We start from the raw sequence: 19174 nt of genomic DNA, 5'->3' as shown, positions 1-19174 counted from the left end.
GGGTTACATTTAAATATGGGAGTAATTATATCCACAGTTATTATGTGATAGAAAATCCCACTGCTACTAACATAAACCTACTGTGTAAGCAGCAAGACTGTTGTTATCACAGCCAGATTCTGTCTCACCCTGCTCGTCCACATTGTTTGTATTTGATACAATACTATTAAAAGGGGTAGCTTGGGGAGAATGCCACAATTTAGACAAACCTCCAAAGCTGTCTAAATTATACTAGGGACCTCTCCAGTTCCCAGAACACCACGGGATCAGGAGGGTGCAAAGATGGCTTAAAGCCACCTTAACCCCTCCCCTCCCACTGGACTGCAAGTTCTGTGCTAGGACTCTTAGGCTATGTCTACACAGCAAAGAAAAATCCGTGGTTGGACTGTGCCAGCTGACTCGGGCTTGCAGGGCTATTTCATTTCTGTGTAGACTTCTGGACTGGGGTGGAGCCCAAGCTCTGGGACCCTCTCACCTCACAGGATCCTAGAGCCCAGGCTCTAGCCTGAGCCTGGAAGTCTAAACAGCAATAAAACAGCCCAGCAGCCCGAACCTGCGAGCCCGAGTCAGCTAGCACAGGCCAGCCGAGGGTGTCTAGTTGTTGTGTAGACATACTCTTAGAGGAGCAGCACAGAATCTCACCCTATTTGTTCAGATATGTAGGCACAGGCTATGTAATGTAGGGTCTGGCAGGCAAAGACACCAAGTTTGAACATAATGTAGGCAATGAGCCAAGGCTAATGCTCATTGAGCTAAAACATGCTCGTTTTACTGTTATCTTACCCTCTTCCTCCATCCCCCAGACTGTTTTTTCCCCTGTTGTGATCAATTGTATTGCACATAGTAAGTTCACGGGGGTAGGGACAGTCTTTTTAATTAATGTTATCCAGTGCTTAGCACAAAATGGCCCCATCATAAGAATGACATTCACAACACTGATATCTCATCCACTCAAAAATCCACCCCCCACCCAAATCATCCAAACAATCTAAAACCAAAAATATCCCAGTATAGTTTTTACCCCAAAAAACAAAGACGACCCAGAGATTCCAAGTGATTTCATTACTGCTATTTATACATAAGGCACTCAGTTATTACAACAAATAGTATAAATTTCTAAAACAGACAGATCCCTGACTAGGCCATTACAGACTATTGTAATATTAATAAGCGAAGCATAATGAGGAGTCAGTGAAGTGACTGTAATAGTCACATTTCAATAGTCTCTTCCACATGCACATGCTCTGCAGAGAAAAAATGTCAACAGATTATTTGATACAAGCCATTTCACTTATGTAAATATATCATTTCTTACAAAAACAAAGATAGCATACAAGAGTAAAGGCCTTATCAGTTAAGGGCAAATATATATATGTGTGTATATATATATATATACACACACACACATCTCTATATATAGCATTTCAAGATACAGAGATTCAGAGTGGCCCCAGAATTCAAAGGATGAAATCTTGGCCCCATTGACGTTAATGGTAAGATCCCATTTCAATGGAGTCAGGATTTCATCCTAAATCTTTTGTTTCTTATTGCTCTGGGAAGCAGATTACAAGATTTCTATGGCACACAAGTGAATGATCCAAATATAAATGTTCAGAACTTTAAAAATCATGAACGTATTTTCTTGAAATGGGTTGTTTTTGCTTCCTTGATTATCTGAATTAAAATGCCAATATTTCAGTTGGAATATACAGAGAAAGTGTCCTCCCTCCTCCTCACATGTTGTTAAACAATTTTAATTTTCCCCAAAAGTTCAACATTTCGTTGAGACCAAGCATGAAAGTTTTCAGCCATAAAGAGATCTATTTAAAAAAATTACCAGCAACTGGAGGAGATTGGGTTAAAATGAATGCAACTATAATTATAGCTTCCACTACCTCAGAAGCTAGAACAGTAAAAAATACCAATGATTAACTTCAAAAGAATGCAGTGTCCTCATTTTCATCATCATTAGATTTACTCAAATCTTTTTTTAAAAATAAGAAAACAATGGTAGATATTAAGTAACAGTAAAAATAGGCATGGTAAACTAATAATTTGTATTATAATTCTTTCCTTTTTAAAAATTGAATAACAGTTCAATAGTAAACCAATTTTTAAAAAAATCTTGTATTGCAGCATACAATTTTAAGGTTTAATTATAACTCATTAAAATATTTAGCAAGTAGTTAATACTTTCAATTCCAGCAACAGATCTTTTACCTGCTAAACACCAGATGAAATAAGAAAGTTTGCAGGACTAAGGAAGAAACCATTCTAAACTACGATTCTCTCTTTGGGAAAATTTTTCATTATCCTAATGAGGGTGTAAGTCCAAACAATTCTAAATGTGTCTGATGTTGACACATGAATACCCCTCCGGAAGAATAACACATGCATTTCCAACAGCATGCGTTTATATTATTGTCAGTAGCATATATCAAATATACATTAATAAAGGTTATATTGGGTCCAAATTAGACAGCCACGCCAGCTTCCAGGTACAGCTGCTTGTTTCATACAATATCCATATCTTGGTTGTTGAAAGCACCTCAGCCCAATCCAAGGCACCTTTATAACCTCACACTCTTTTGTGAGCTGTTATTTACAGAAAAAATGTAACATACTTTTGCAAAATTCCTCTGTTGTACTTAAGTGAATATATCATCAGTCTATCTCATTTTAATGACAGGTAGGCCCTAAATGGAACCTCAAATAGAACCCTTGTTCTGGATTTTTCTGGGTGAAAAGAAGGCAGGTAGATAGTGGGAGATGGATTAGAATCCTTGAATATGCCTTTCAAACTTAGGTCCTGATCCTTCGATCAGTGCATTCCAGGGCTCCACCTGGACATAATGGTGTACTTAAAACACAGTGAGCTTCAGGATTCGTGGCAATCAGGGGAGGTCCCAGACAACTGGAAAAAGTCAAATATAGTGCCCATATATTAAAAAGGGAAGAAAGAGAACCCGGGGAACTACAGACCGGTCAGCCTCACTTCAGTCCCTGGCTAAATCATGGAGCAGATCCTCAAGGAATCCATTTTGAAGCACTTGGAGGAGAGGAAGGTGATCAGGAACAGTCAACATGGATTCACCAAGGGCAAGTCATGCCTGACCAACCTGATTGCCTTCTATGATGAGATATCTGGCTCTGCGGATATGGGGAAAGCAGTGGATGTGATATATCTTGACTTTAGCAAAGCTTTTGATACGGTCTCCCACAGTATTCTTGCCAGAAAGTTAAAAAAGTATGGGTTGGATGAATGGACTATAAGGTGGATAGAAAGCTGGCTAGATTGTCGGGCTCAACAGGTAGTGATCAATGGCTCCATGTCTAGTTGGCAGTCAGTATCAAGCGGAGTGCTCCAGGGGTTGGTCCCGGGGCCGGTTTTGTTCAACATCTTTATTATGGGATTAATTGCACCCTCAGCAAGTTCGCAGGTGACAGTAAGCTGGGGGGAGAGGCAGATCACTGGAGGGTAGGGATAGAGTCTAGAGGGACCTAGACAAATTGGAGGATTGGTCCAAAAGAAATCTGATGAGATTCAACAAGGACAAGTACAGAGTCCTGCACTTAGGAAGGAAAAATCCCATGCACTGCTACAGGCTGGGGACTGACTGGCTAAGCAGCAGTTCTGCAGAAAAGGACCTGGGGATTATAGTGGACGAGAAGCTGGATATGAGTCAGCAGTGTGCCCTTGTTGCTAAGAAGGCCAAAAGCATATTGGGCTGCATTAGTAGGAGCATTGCCAGCAGATTGAGGGAAGTGATTATTCCCCTCTATTCGGCACTGGTGAGGCCACACTTGGAGTAGTGTGTCCAGTTTTGGTCCCCTCACTACAGAAGGGATGTGGACAAATTGGAGAGAGTCCAGTGGAGGGCAATGAAAATGATCAGGGGGTTGGGGCACATGATTTACAAGGAAAGGCTGAGGGAACTTGGGTTATTTAGTCTGCAGAAGAGAAGAGTGAGGGGGGATTCGATAGCAACCTTCAACTACTTGAAGGGGGGTTTCAAAGAGAATGGAGCTAGGCAGTTCTCAGTGGCGGCAGATGACAGAACAAGCAGCAATGGTCTCAAGTTGCTGTGGGGGAGGTCTAGGCTGGATATTAGGAAACACTATTTCACTAGGAGGGTGGTGAAGCACTGGAATGGGTTACCTAGGGAGGTGGTGGAATCTCCATCCTTAGAGGTTTTTAAGGCCCAGCTTGACAAAGCCTTGGCTGGGATGATTTAGTTGGTGTTGGTCCTGCTTAGAGCAGGGGATTGGACTAGATGACCTCCTGAGGTCTCTTCCATCCCTAATATTCTATGATTCTATGATCAAGGTCTTAGTTCCTGTTTGCATCTGAAACTGAAAGGGGCCTGTTTTCTGGATCATCTGGATATGAACCAAGATAGTTGAAATCTCATGAAAAGAAATGACATCACAAGGATTCCATCAGGTAAAATGGGAGATCCTGTTATTTTTGCTGGTTTGGGCAAACATCTTTCAAAAATAGCTTATAAGATTTCTACAGAGTGAAGCCTGAACTCTCATCATGGTTTTACCTTGAACCAAAATTTTGAATACTCATCAGTACCTAATACATATCTGGATCCAGCTTCCGTGGACCATACCTAATTAATATTAATCATTCATTGAATTAAAACCAAATTATATTTATATATTGGATTGTAGAACCAAGGATTGGGCTTTATCATGTTAGGTGCTATATACGTATGTAATAAAAAAAGACAGTCCATATCTCATACACCTAACAATCTAAGAATACAATAAGAAACAAGAGGTGGAGAGAGTAACACAGAAACAGTGGAATGATTGGTATAATAAGGAGTGCTTAACATTAGCATAAGTATTTAAATCTAAATTTATAATATTTCATACAGATGTTTAAGATGCAATAAATATTTTTAATATAAAATGCAATAATATTTTCAATACACACTATGTACTGAAAGGATTTATTGCATCTTGAATCTCTACCTAAAAAGGCTTGTGCTAAATATTATATATCGTCACAAACAATGCATCTTTTATAAGAACACCAGTAAAAACAGTATAATTTGGGTCCAGACTTACTTTCTGCAGTTTGGATTATTATCTCATCAAGTTCTTTTTCCAGTTTTTCATAAGTGTCTAGCCTTGCCTGATGCTCAGAATTCTGTGCCTGAAGTTCAGTAATGCGTGTCTCACTAGATGCTTGAAGGCTGTAAAACTCCTTAGTGAGAACCTGTGAGAATGAACAACGGAACAAATGCAAAGATCAGGATTATAAGCTATTTTTGAGAGAGGTGAAAACACGTATGTGAAAGATTCGGTAGACTAATATTTAAAGATTAACAGATTTTCAGTGTTTGTTGAAAAATCCAATTTAATGTATTGTTCAGAAAAGGGAAAAAAATCCCCTTAACAGCAGTTATTCTCTAAATATAATACCTTACACAGATCTACTCTCTTGAGTTATGTGCCATGTGACAAGACATCTCACAGCTCTTTAAAGCTTCAATAATTTCATGAGCCTCTACTTGAGGACACAACCAAAATCCTCATGGGAGGAGAGTCAAGAAAAAAGGATAATGAGGGGGAAAAAGTGTTTAGTACTGTACATAGGATTTTAAATAATGGAAGGTATTTGTTTTGTTGTTTACTTTGATTAGTTCAAGGGACTTCTTTAATAAAAGGATAAATGCATAATTATCACAATTTGATATTTATGATGCACTTATTTCCTATAAATATAGAGACCTAAAAATTAATACATTATTAACATTCAAGACAAGCAAAAATAACTAACACAATAGGCTGAGGACTTAAATAAAAATAGGCACATACTCAATTAAAAGTAAAATCTGTAAATGCCGATATGCAAATGTGAGAATCTTAAAAGCAGGAACAGGTGAGCTAGAATGCCTGGAAATGGAAAAAGACCATGACAAAATAAACATTACTAAAACAAAGTGGAATGACAAAAAACAGTGTAATTCTTTAATATCTAGCTATAAATTTCACCTGTTTTCCAACTGAAAAGTCCATCCCTCTGAAACAGAAGGTCCTCAACTTTTGACTTCCTTTATGGAGAAGAGGAGCACAACCATGCATGTCTTTGGAGCGTTATTGCTGTTACTACTTATCGTGAGGATGCATTTGAGACAATAAAGGACACTCTCAGTGCATGCTTAGCAACATTTTGACCTTCCTTAATGAGTCAGTCTGCAGGGTTTGTTGGAGAGGTGATAAACAGGGACATTTTGTTCCAAACTAAAACTGATATCTGGCCATTATGGTTAGGTAGTTAGCTATTCACATGTTGGAAGATGAAGACACCAGTTTCCTTCCAAAATAATGTGGCCTTTTCCCTTCTCTGTCACTGGGAGTAGAACACAAACATTTACATTGTTGTAGCCACCACTAAAGAATTAAGAGGAGGATGTACATGGAAACAAGAACATCCTTCATACGGAATTTGATACATCTGCCTTTTTAGCAATTGGCTGACAGAAAGATGGATATTGATTTAGATGGCTGCCAGAGACCTTCCAGAGAGGGCAGAGATAACTTGCTTGTAAACGTATTTCCCTGGATATCAAAAAGAGGATGAGAAGGTTCCTCCACTGAAACCAAAGGTAATTTTAAAGTAAAAACCAATCTGCTGATTAACTATTGAAATCAGACAACATCCTCAGATTGTGAAGAAGATGAGAGTACTCTGAAATTTACATCTGCTGAGAATTTGCCTGCAGGTTCTTGTTCATGATGTGGAGGTATCGCATCTTCTTGTTCATCATCATCTAGAATATTTTGGATCAGAGTAATGGACCTGTCTCCCATCATCAGACCTGTTGATACAGGAGCTGAATGTCTCAGATCTGAAATAAAGGAGTACTTGTGGCACCTTAGAGACTAACAAATTTATCTGAGCATAAGCTTTCGTGAGCTACAGCTCACTTCATCAGATGCATTCAGCATGAAGTGAGCTGTAGCTCACGAAAGCTTATGCTCAAATAAATTTGTTAGTCTCCAAGGTGCCACAAGTCCTCCTTTTCTTTTTGCGAATACAGACTAACACGGCTGCTACTCTGAAACCTATCAGATCTGATTGGTTTGGCACAGGGTGTCTCACATCAGTTTGTCTTAGATCATTTTGACTCAGATCCACAAGTCTCTTTGGTTTGATGCGAAATTGAGGTCATGACTCTAGAGGAATGATGATATGGACGACCTGGAGTTCACCAATAAGGTCAAGGCATCCAGGAAGGTACTGCCAGTCCTGCCGATTTGTCCAGTCCAATAGCATGTCAAGGTCAGGGGGATACCTGCATCTCTGATTTTGTGGCCCCAGATCAGCATTTACATCCAACTGTTCCTCTCTATGCGGATCAATCTTTTTTGGATTCTGTTCTTTGCATCTTGCATCTGTATGAATCTGATGGATCTCCTGAATAGGAAACGATGATGGACCCAGAAAGGTGCTTAGTCTTTGCCTTCTTTTTCCTTGGAAGCAAAGCTCCTGGTTTTGTAGAGGTCTGAGGCATAGGCTGTGTATCATCCTAGTCTGTTCTCACTACTGCTGGTACCTCTTTTGGAACAGGATCAGAGGACTTTGCTACCACATGCGCCATCTTTTTAGATCTGGAGATTGGAGCCAAGTTTGACGACTTCCTGGAAACAGTTGGTCCTGGAATGAATCCTGACTTCCTATTTCTATTATCTGAAGCCTTGGGAAACTTAGATCTGCAAGTTTTAATCCATAAGGTTTCTTGTAGGAGGAGGGTTTGGAGACTATTCTGCCTCTCCTTTCTAGCTTGTGGTGTGAAAGTACTGCAGATTGAGCAACAAGAATGCCCTTCTCTTAAGCACTTTAGGCAGCAAGCATAATTCTGGGAAAACGGCTGGACACAACACACATCTTTTAAAACCATGCTTCTTGATCTTCCGATCTGTCATAATGAACAACAGTAACTAACACTAAAACTAACTGTGACACCATGTATCCCATGTTTACCCCTTTTTATATGGTTATGATATATTTTGTGCAAAGCATGCTTTGTGAGGTATCATTTGAAAACTCATAATCTGCTGAATATCACTGTCCTGTTAAGATGTGTGTAACATCACTGCATGTAAAATTATGAGATTCTGCTATATGATTGTTACTGAAATATGCTACAGTTCTGGGTAACACACAGACTAATTTCTCAAAGACAAAGGCACACTCACATGCCAGCTCAGTGCTCAAAGGCCATTACCTGCTTAATTGGAGATTCACCAACAGGAAAGTTGTAAACAAGAAATTTACAATTCACCTGAAAGATAGTTGGCAGCTCACGTACGCCATGGAACTACCTCACCCGCATGACCCAGTAAAGACTTTTCCTTTCTGAGTATAAGAAAGGAGAACAATGCCTCTCCCATCACCTCTCCTCCTTATATTGCTCTGCTCAAAACATTAAAAAAATACCTGAAGAACAGTGAACTAAAGGGAGTGGTCCCAGGTTGAAAGGAAATTTCAGCCTGTGAACTGTCTGCAGCATCTGGTGTGGTGAGAATGATGTTTGTTTCAAATCTTATTTAGCTTGGCAACGTTTAGGAATTAGATTGTGGTTTTATCTTTTTATTTCTTTTGTAACCAATTCTGCCTTATCACTTGTAAATCACTTAAAATCTATCTATCTTTCTCTAGTCAATAAACATGTTTATTGTTTTATCTAAACCAGTGTGTTTGGGAGGCCTTCACTTGAGACAACAAGGCTGCTGCACATTCATTATCCTTTGCTGGAATGACAGACTAATTTATGAGCTTGTACAATTCAGTGGGCTACTGAACAGTACAAGACATATATTTCTGGGTGAAAAGGCTGGGACTGAGGGATATTGTGGAGTCAGCCTATATCTATTCATGAATGGCTGGGCATAGCATTCATGTACTCAGCTCGGAGTGACTTTACATGCAGGTGACTCTGAGTGAGCAGAGCCTGGAGGGATTTGCTCTTCACTAGCAAAGCAATGTAAAAGGCACCCTGGGCTGGAGAGTTAAAGGGACACAGCAGTCCAGCAGTCAAGGTTGTAGCCTGGGGAATATCACACTAACTACTATCTATCAATTATTAAAACAACAAACAAGGCACTGAGTTAACTTTCTAAAGGATCTTGAATCTGAAGGAGGATCACATCCATCCATGGTCAGCGACAACCACAGCTATGCCCCTTTTTATAGCCCCAACCTCAGAATGTGCTCAGATACTGAGGAACAGTGGGTGTGGGGGGGAGGATGTAAGTGATCTAATAGGCACTATTAGTAGAAGGCTGTACCATTCAACAGCACTGATTGGCACATATCTTAAGAGTGGGAAAATGCAGAGGACACTCAAAGAAGGACTAGAAGATTCCACAGAATCTATGGAGATAAAAATTGTGAGTAGAGAGGATAATTCAGTTGAATCTGTATGGATATAAATCCCGGGTTACAGAAAACATGAGTAACATGTAAGGTTATAATACTAGCATAATGATCAGAAAAGGAATATTGTGCGTACTATGTTGAGAGCAATCAAAGAGGTAACAAAGTCTAATATAACAACAATAAATAGGGGCCTCAATTACTACAACATAAAATGGTCAAATGTCACAACAGGATAAGCCAAGAAAAGCAATTTCTCAACACCTTAAAGATGAGTTTTTGGAAAAGCTAGTTCTAGAGCACACAAGAGGAGAGGCTTTTCTCCACTTAGACCTAAGTAACAAGCAGAAGTGGTTCAAGAAGTAACTATAGTTGAGCCAGTAAGTACTGGTGACCACAACACAGTTTAAGTTTGCCATCTTTCTACTGAAGGGAACCAAAACCTAGTACAATGCCATTAAATTTTAGAAAGTGGGATTAAAAAAAAAGGAAGCTACTCATGAAGGCCCTCAAGTCAAAAGTATAATATGATATGATCCGGAGACCAAACTTGGATAGATACTGAATAAAGAAGTTTGGACTCAAAGCCAGTTTCCTCAGTTGAAAACTGGGTACCCTTCTAATACTCCTTATATTAATAAATAGAACTAGATAAATTTTTGATAGCACTTATATAAATCTCTGATTTGTCAGGCATTCTGTCAGTACAGTTAAATTTTAAGCTTGGACACAAGGAGATGTCCTTGTCCCAAGTCATTAGATTTGTTGTAACTGGGATTGGCTACGGCTATTTACAACAGTAAATAAATTCATAGCTCTTCTTGATTTCCTTCAGCCGTAAAACTAGTTGTACATAGTTTTGTACAGGTCTAACTATTTCAGTTAGAGGGTGTTGTTTTTTATTGAAATGCTGGTACAACCTCTAAAGTGGACACAATTATATTGGTATAGCTTCCCATATAGATATAAATTATACTGGCATAAAGGTGTTTATGCCAGTATAACTGCATCCACAAGAGAGGGATATATTTTAACTATATCAGTATCATTAAACTGGTACAACTTTTGTGCATAGATAAGCCCTAATATGGCTTCTACTTCTCCTTCGGCATCAGGATTGAGCTTCACTTTAAGAATAATGCATACTTTACTATAAATAAGAACAAGATGTTATTTGTTTCATATTTATACCCAGAGAATGAGGAATAAGTTAAGAAAACACTATGGCTTTTATTTTTTCAATTTTCAAAATTTTATTTAAAATCATGCTACTTTTTTTTGAAGAGGTGCAACAAGAGAGTCAGCAGTGCTCAATGCAAAATATATAAATATCTACCAAAGCAAAGCCTGCAATGCTAAAGCAATATGTAGGGGAGATGATTTTTACTACATAATTTAATAAAATGACAAGTATGAGGAGAGATTAAAGAGGCTAGGACTTTTCAGCTTGGAAAAGAGGAGACTAAGGGGAGATATGATAGAGGTATATAAAATATGAGATATGATAGAGGTATATAAAAGTGGTGTGGAGAAAATGAGAAAGGAAAAGTTATTCACTTGTTCCCATAATATAAGAACTAGGGGCCACCAAATGAAATTAATGGGTAGCAGGTTTAAAACAAATAAAAGGAAGTTCCTCTTCACTCAGCGCACAGTCAACCGGTGGAACTCCTTGCCTGAGGAGGTTGTGAAGGTTAGGACTATAACAGGGTTTAAAAGAGAACTGAATAAATTCATGGAAGTTAAGTCCATTAATGGCTATTAGCCAGGATGGGCAAGGAATGGTATCCATAGCTTCTGTTTGTTGGAGAGTGGAGATGGATGGCAGGAGAGAGATCACTTGATCATTACTTGTTAGGTTCACTCCTTCTGGGGCACCTGGCATTGGCCACTGTCGGTAAACAGGATACTGGTCTGGATGGACCTTTGGTCTGACCCAGTATGGCCATTCTTATGTTCTTATTCTACAAATATGTATTATAGCGTGATATACTGTATTGGAAAAGATTAGATTAGAATTTGGACGTTTAATTATATTGACAAATATTTACACAAGGCATTTTAACACAGCATTTTACAGAGATTAAACAGAAAAAGTTAATTCAAAGATATGAGTGAATGTACACATATGTATTGAGAGGTGTAGAGTGGTGCAAGAGATTTTATCAGTAGACGTTTGGGATTATTACTCATTATCTGTTTTACCTTAGCACCTAGGATTGTCATATTGTTCACAAGTAGCAAAATTAGAAGTGAAATATGAAGGTCAATCCCAACCAGTGAGAATAAAACTTTTATATGACAACAAACCATTTGTAATTCTGTATATGCAGTATTTCAAAATAAAGCTATTATAGACTGAAGGGGGTTTTTTAATCGTATTCAACTACTTTTCATATTCCACCACCAAGAAATCTAGACTGCTTTAGTAACCTGAGACAAACTGTATGGGATTCAGAAGGAGAGGAAAATTATATCTAAGTAAACTGTAAAACTTCTAAAAATTGTCTAAAATATCTGTTCTTCACATAATATTGAACCTTGAAGCCATGACCTTGAGCTCTACCAGATACAAGTGCTGTGTCCCATCTGAGGGCTTGAAACGCCCTCTCCAGCAATATAATGTTCCTTTTTCTAGCCTTGATTCGTTACACAATTTTGGTACATACACCTGTAACTAGTGAAGACAAGTAGAATTGTACTACACAGGTTGAATTTTTTTTTTTCAGAACAAGTATGTTAATTTTTAACAATAAATAGAAATGGGAGGGGGTCTCAATCTCTCTTCATGAAGGACAGTTCTGCTTCCTTCCTCTTCCTACCTACAATCCTACTTTCTATATGTGTTAGGAAGAACTAGTTTCAATAAACGTTGCTTCATCAGACTTCAGTGGCAATGCCAATTCCTTGTGTATTTTATAACATCTGAAATTTTTACTCCATTGCAAGTTCTGTAACTTTTATTATATATATATATATATAAAAAGATTGTGTAATACCGCACCCCAATTCTTCATAGAGATATTATTATCATATGATTATGGAATAACTATGATGTATTTTATGCAAGATAGGCCATGTAAGATATCATTGAAAAGGTTATTTACTGAATATGTTTATCCTACTTGTACGCATGTATTATTTTTGTATCTGAAGTTAGATGTCTATGTATTTCTAACTTGTTATAAATGTGTTTACACATGGGAAAACCCACTAGGTAAAAGATTCTCAGTCTAGATGGCTGGCTGGGAAGGGCCATTCAGGTTAATGAGCCATTAGAAGAAAACAATAGGCCTTAGAAGAAGCTTATCTCCTGTGTGTATGTTCCTGAGGATGCTACAAACAGCCTATGAATCATGGCTGATGTGACATTACAGGGACATATGACGAGGTCACCCGGTGCTGGACTCCATCTTGGGACATCAGTGTTTTTCCACTGACTGGCGTGGGGACCAAGCTTTGAAACAAAGGGCTCCCGCCATACGCAAAAGCTATATTAGGAAGGGGAGTGACACCATCGTGGTTCTTCACTGACTCCTCACGCAAGAAGACTCCTGAAAACACCTAAAGAATAGAAAGACTGAAATGGGGGAAGCGCTGAAGCCAGGCTAAAAAAGGAATTTTTAGCCTGTGAATGAAACAACTGGCGTTTCTAAGCTGTAAGCCACAGCAGCTTGCCCCTTAAGAATCCGCAGCCTGCTTGCATTATCATTTAGGGTGAGAATTTGCTATTCATATCCAACCTATGTAGTATATTAAGCTTAGTTTGCATATTTTATTTGCTAGATAATCTGCTTTGATCTGATTGCTATCCCTTATAAACACTTAAAATCCATCTTTTGTAATTAATAAACTTGTTTTTGCTTTGTCTATAACCAGTGTGTGTGGAAGTCATAACTCGGAGCAGAAAGCTGTTGTATATTTCCTCTCCACGTTGAGGGAGGGGGCGAATTTCATGAGCTTATGCCGCACAGTTCTCTTTGCAGCGCAAGATGGTATAATTTTGGGTTTACAACCCAAAGGGGTGTGTGTACCTGAGTATCTGGGAAGTTCCTTAGCTGAAGCTTCCCCATGCAGAACTGATCACAGCATCTGTATGTAAGTGCAGCTTGGTGTGTCCCTACCTGTATGTGTGCTGGTAAAAGTGCAGGCTGGGAGAGGGTTTGGCAGTCTGGTCACTGCAGTGGTGTAAAGGGAGCCCAAGCTGTTGGGTTGGAGGGCTCAGTGGTACCCCAGTTCCAGGTTGCACCCCAGGAGAAACCCGTCACAGATTCCTTTTGTAACATACCTCCAGTTTTCTCTGATATTTCTCACATTCTAACTGACATTGAGAGAGATTCTTTGCCGTTTCTTCTTGCATGAGTTGAACACGTTCACTCTCAAAGGACTTTAATTTACTTTGATGGAGAAGTTCAGCCACCTTGCTCTCTGTGCTGAGTTGCAGCTGTCTATACCTGAAAAAAATCAAAGTAGTTGTGGTTTTGATCAAAAAGAATACATGTAGATACAGCAAAAAGATACATGTACATCTTTTCAGTATATGGCTCAAATTTCAGCAAAGAGGAGAATCTTTGTTAAAAAAATGCAGAGTTTAACAACCACTGTTAAGATTAAACTATACACTATCTCTATTGGAAGTAATTGTTCTTCAAGCTGTCGTTTGTGTGGATCCCACTCTAGGTTTGTAAGAACCTCATGTACAAGAGATCAGAATCTTTCAATAGCAGTGTCCGTTGGGCCATGCCTGTTCCATGTGTGTCCTCATGCTCACCCACATGAGAGAATAAAGGACAGAGCAACCACCCCTTAGTTTCCTTGCTATTTTAGAATTCCAGGTAAAGACGACTCTGAAAAAGCAGGGATTGAGGGCTGGTCATGTGACTCACATGGACAACATCTTGAAGAACCACAGTTCCTAAAAATGAACCAGAGGTCTTTGAGATGAGCCTCTGCATGCTCATACTTGTGGGATGAAGACACCTGAGCTGCAAGCTTCCAGAACCTTCTGGAAAGCAGTGTCCACTGGGGCTACTCGCCTCTCTTTATCTCCTGATTCCTGAAGAGTTCCCAAGGAGATAAAAGTGGCCCCAACTACCTCTCAGTTCCTCCCATTAATTCCTAACCTGAGATGCCAAAGAAGTGGGGAAATTACGCAGGGAATGTGAATGTGCAGAGGCTCATCTTGCAAAACTATGGTTACAGGAAAGTAACCTTCATTTCTTCTTCAACAGACCTCTACATATTCTGACCTGGGGGACTTTAACAAGTATTACAGCCCCCAGGAACGTGGGCTGAGGAGTACTAGATAAACAAGGACAGCAGAACTGGCAAAACAACATCAGGTCTGGATGTCAAGAGTAAGTCATTTCTATCTTCTTGCTCTCCCAAGACGCCCTCCCCCTAAAAAAGGAAGGAAACAAAATTGCTAAAAACTGCACATATAGCTGCAGTATCAGTCATGAAATATGGTGTGATAGACACAGCATTAGGGCATGCCACAGATACTGCCTTTGTCCTGGATGAGGGCTGACAATTCCCGGAGGCTGAAGCTCTGTCAGATCACGATAATTCTGAAACACTGTGGACTACATGGATAACCTTTAGACTGTGACAGACTGACTCCTCTTGTGTTAGTTCCATCTCTCCAAGGATTTGTGTAACTTATAGATAAGCTTTGGCCCCATCTGGACAAGGCATGCAATGGAAAACTTACTGCCATTAAAAAGGCCAAAAGGTAAGGTACAATTTTATAGATAGAAGACTTTCTTGACTTCAGTCAAAGGTATGTGTAAACAGCTAGATATGAGACCATGAGACAGAAGGGGGAATACCACTGGAACACTTCTAGAAATCAGAAAAACTTCTGTCAAGGTATTAGCACAACCAGACAGCATTTTACCCCAAGTCATACAGGCCTATTATCCACATTGTATGATATATGAAAATTTGCACTTAACACTGTGGCCAGGAAATAAACCTCACACCCCATTATGTGTAGGTGATGGATGTCTTAACCATTATGTGTGACTGTTTATTTCAAGATGAGACGGAATGAAGCTAGGTTTACTGAAACATTCTGAAATGCTAAGCTGACTGCTCCATTGGAAAAAAACTCATCTCTCAGATCAAAGAAAGACTTGGTTAAGTTAAGGATGGGTGCTCCTTGATGTTTCTACTACCCTGACAGGGGGGCGATCCAATCGTAGACACTGCATCCTTCATGGTGGAGTCAGTACCTGATCTGTTCCTAGCTTAGAATGAGGAGCTAGTTATAACTGAAGATAAGTAGTCCAGAGCTCAATATTGTTCTAATAAAATTTCCTCCTATGAGAGATCAGATACACAGATCCATCAATATTTATGATGTATCCAAGGACTAATCACTGGTTTTCTTAGCTTCTCATATACAGTGTTTACAGCACTCTGTAACTTCTCCACAGAACCTTGGTAATGCACCTTTTAATTTCCTGAAGAAGACAGACCTCAAATGGGAACGTAAAAAAGAGACCTATAGAGAAGCTATGACGTCAATAGGCAGTTCTTTCTAGATCATCAGACTGATCCGGTGACACCGTAACCTGTTTCTCCTACAAAGGCTACATAGCAGAGAAATCTTCAGATTTGTGAGATCTCAGAATCAACAGAACTGAGATGGATATAGTACCCTCACATTGTAAGGGAGTTTTTGATCCAGGCATCAGTTCTCAGACTGTCAGATGCTCAACAGCTATAGTCTTCTAAACCTGGTCCTGGGGAGGGCTCTGAATTAGCCCTTAGGGATAAGCTGGGAACCCAAGAGAACTTCAACAGTTCCTATGAAGAACCACTGGAACTGACAGCTGTGGAAAGAAGCAAATTGGAATCTAAGATTTATTATAATAAATGAGTCTAAGATTCAGTCCGTCTCTTCACAGCTGCAGGATGAGAGTTTGATAGACAATCATCATAAGGGGAAAACACACTTTCAAACAAAGCAGAGCATTGAGTGTGTGCATCTGAATATGACCAAATGGGAAGCATGATGCAAAAACACTGTTCTATAGAGAACCATCATCCTTTGATCTGATCAGAAGCTTGTAATGCATTTCTCCTTTCCAGTGTTGTAAGGACTCCATACTAGATCTGCTTACTCATGTCACTATGTTGAGCACAGAATAAGTATTGTAAGCAATTCTCGAAGATCATGGTGTTGGAAATGCAGAATGGGACTCCCCTGACCTGGGTGGATCTGAAGCCTCATTGGTATAGAGCTACTAGATAAGTGATTCTCAACAATCTAAGATGTCAACTATTCATGCTGGCTGGAACCCAGGTACTAGGATGTTCTTGGCAACTGTTTGGCAGTCTTGCATGTTTGGCTGTCAAATTTGGATCCAGGATCTGACCCTGGATCTGGATCCATACTTGTCAGCCCACAGATCTGTACGCAGCCTTTTTTTTGGCCGGGGGGGTGGGTTGGGAAGAAGCTCCAGATCGGTGCTCTGTTGCGGATCCAGATCTTGATCTATAATTGGCTGCCAGAGATGTTTTAGGATCCAGCTCCTTTGAAAACTGCATACAATGGCCAGAAAGCCAATTTAGGCACACAGCTAGGTCTCCTAGGCCAACCTGACCTTGACAGTGATATACCTGATATACCAACCTGATATACTTCTCCCATGGAAGAAGAGGCAGCCAAAACAGCTCCTGAGGGACACTCTTCAAAGCTGATGCTGGACTTACTCAGTGCCAGCTTAGTCGACTAGGCCTGAAGAGCTTCCCCCATGAGCAGGAGTGCATTAGCCATCCTCTCACTCCTGTGGGTGCAGACAAAACCCATGCCAGAAAGGCATCTCCTCTTTTCTTTTAAAACAAAAACAGGAATGACAAACTAATTATATAAACAAATTTTGCCTCAAAAGGGTATAAAAAGAGAGAGAAATATAAAACCTATGAGGAGAGCAACAAGAATGCTTTGTGATTTGAGTACAGTGACCATATTTTCCCAAAGGGAAAATGGGACATCCCCAGGCTGACCTAAGGGATCCCGCCCTACTTGAAGCCAGCTTGAGCCCTACCTGCCTCCCACGCACACGGGGCCAGCCCAAGGTCCCAATCTCCACTGGCACCAGAGGACAGCCTAAGCCGCCCTGCCACCTGCCTGAGACCCCATTTCCCCCCTGCAACCCACCTGTGGGGCTGGTGGCCCAAGTCCCATGCACAACACTGGTGGCCTGAGTCTCCCCGCTGCCCACCCACAGACAGAGCTAGCCCGACATCCCCCTCGCCCCGCTCCACACAGGGCAGGCGGGCTGGCTGGCCTGAGCCTCTTTCCAGGGTAGGACTGGCATTAGCAGTCGCCTCCTCCCTGCACATTCCTCCGTGTCCCACTAGGGATCCCACCCTGCTTTTTTTTTTTTTTTTTTTTTTTTTTTTGACAAAACTGGGCATTTGTCCCATTTGCTCTTGCCAACTGATTATCAGTTGGCAGGAGCAAACGGGACAAATGCCCAGTTTTGAAAAAAAGTTGGGACGGCTGGGACAGGGCCTAAAAAAGGGACTGCCCCGGCCAAAACAGGATATACAGTAACCTTAGATTTGAGCTTGCTGCACCTTCTTCAATTACTGGCAGTTGGGACCAGTCCCCCCACCTTTTAAATCCCTGGAAGCCTCCAGGATGGGAAGTGGAGAGAGAGGTTGAGTAGCACCGAAGGACAGTGCTTTCCAGATGATTCTGGAAGCTCATAGAACAGGGACTTTGATCCTAAAAGTGGGAATATGCAGGGGCTATTCGAAGAAATAACTTTTCTTGCTTCTTTGAGTTTGTGTTTGTGTGTTCCCACTCTAGTTGACTGGAGCTTAGTGCCCCATCTGGAAGATGGGACTGACTGACACTAACTAAATACTGCTCCTAACACCACCCTACCAAATTTGGCATCTGATCTTGCAGCCAGGTAGAAGGCATGGTTTTAAACAAAGGGGATTACTCCAAGTAGCTGGCTTGCAGGTTTCAGATATGAGAATGTTTTTAAACCATGCAAAGGAGGCAGCCTGAATGCTATGAGCTTTGATGTTTGGAGGAAGAAGTGTACTAGCCATGTGAAAACAGATCAAAATATAACAGGCATTTAGACAGTCCCTGAGAAGAAGTGGCTTTGGCTCCTATTAGTGCTATTTATGGCAAAAAAAAAAAAAAAAAAAGACTGCCTTTTAAACGGTTTGGCCCAGATTTTTAAAGGTGTTTAGGTACTAAAGATGCAGATAGATCAAAGGACCACTCGTTGCCTATCAAGACAGTAACTATACTCAAGGGCAGACACTGCTTGTTCCACCTCACTGCTGTGGGTGGTAAGAGGGAAGGGAAAGGTTGTGGCAGACCTATTCTCTATGCCCTCAAGTGGGAGGGACACATGTATGGCACAGAGAAACAAAATCCTATTAAAAGATTCCAATCTCACCTCTGGAGTGAGATCCATTTAGACAAAACCTTGTAAACACTGAGCCATATTTGTCTTTTGAGACCATGCTGACACAGTAATCATAAATTGGGTCCCTGTATCAAATGGGAACATGCTATCTCCCCTGCACCATTGCCTAGGCTGTTGCCAAGAACTGGGGGCATTCATACAATTATTTATATTATTATTGCACATAGAATTTCCAGTCATGGATCATTGTGCTAGGTGCTGTACAAACATAACAAAAAGTCAACATGTGCTCCAAACAGCTTACAATCTAAGTATAAGACAAGAGACAATATATGGATAGGCAGACAGATGGGATGGTCTCAAAGGA

The 19174-nt window shown here is 40.3% G+C and overlaps 1 protein-coding gene across 5 annotated transcripts in view; it reads right to left on the bottom strand.

The window, feature by feature from the left end:
* Positions 1–19174, bottom strand: part of PIBF1 (progesterone immunomodulatory binding factor 1) — a 168978-nt gene that overhangs the window by 66145 nt on the left and 83659 nt on the right. For all 5 annotated transcript variants that reach the window (XM_077812313.1, XM_077812350.1, XM_077812323.1 and 2 more), the window contains exons 11-12: positions 13689–13854; positions 5083–5233 (exon numbers count right to left, since the gene is read on the bottom strand). In XM_077812313.1, coding sequence (XP_077668439.1) covers positions 5083–5233; positions 13689–13854 — 317 coding nt within the window. The remainder of the gene's footprint in view (positions 1–5082; positions 5234–13688; positions 13855–19174) is intronic.

Source organism: Eretmochelys imbricata, chromosome 1, assembly GCF_965152235.1.
Source record: "Eretmochelys imbricata isolate rEreImb1 chromosome 1, rEreImb1.hap1, whole genome shotgun sequence".
Taxonomy (NCBI): domain Eukaryota; kingdom Metazoa; phylum Chordata; order Testudines; family Cheloniidae; genus Eretmochelys; species Eretmochelys imbricata.
This window is presented reverse-complemented; position numbering and strand designations above follow the sequence as displayed.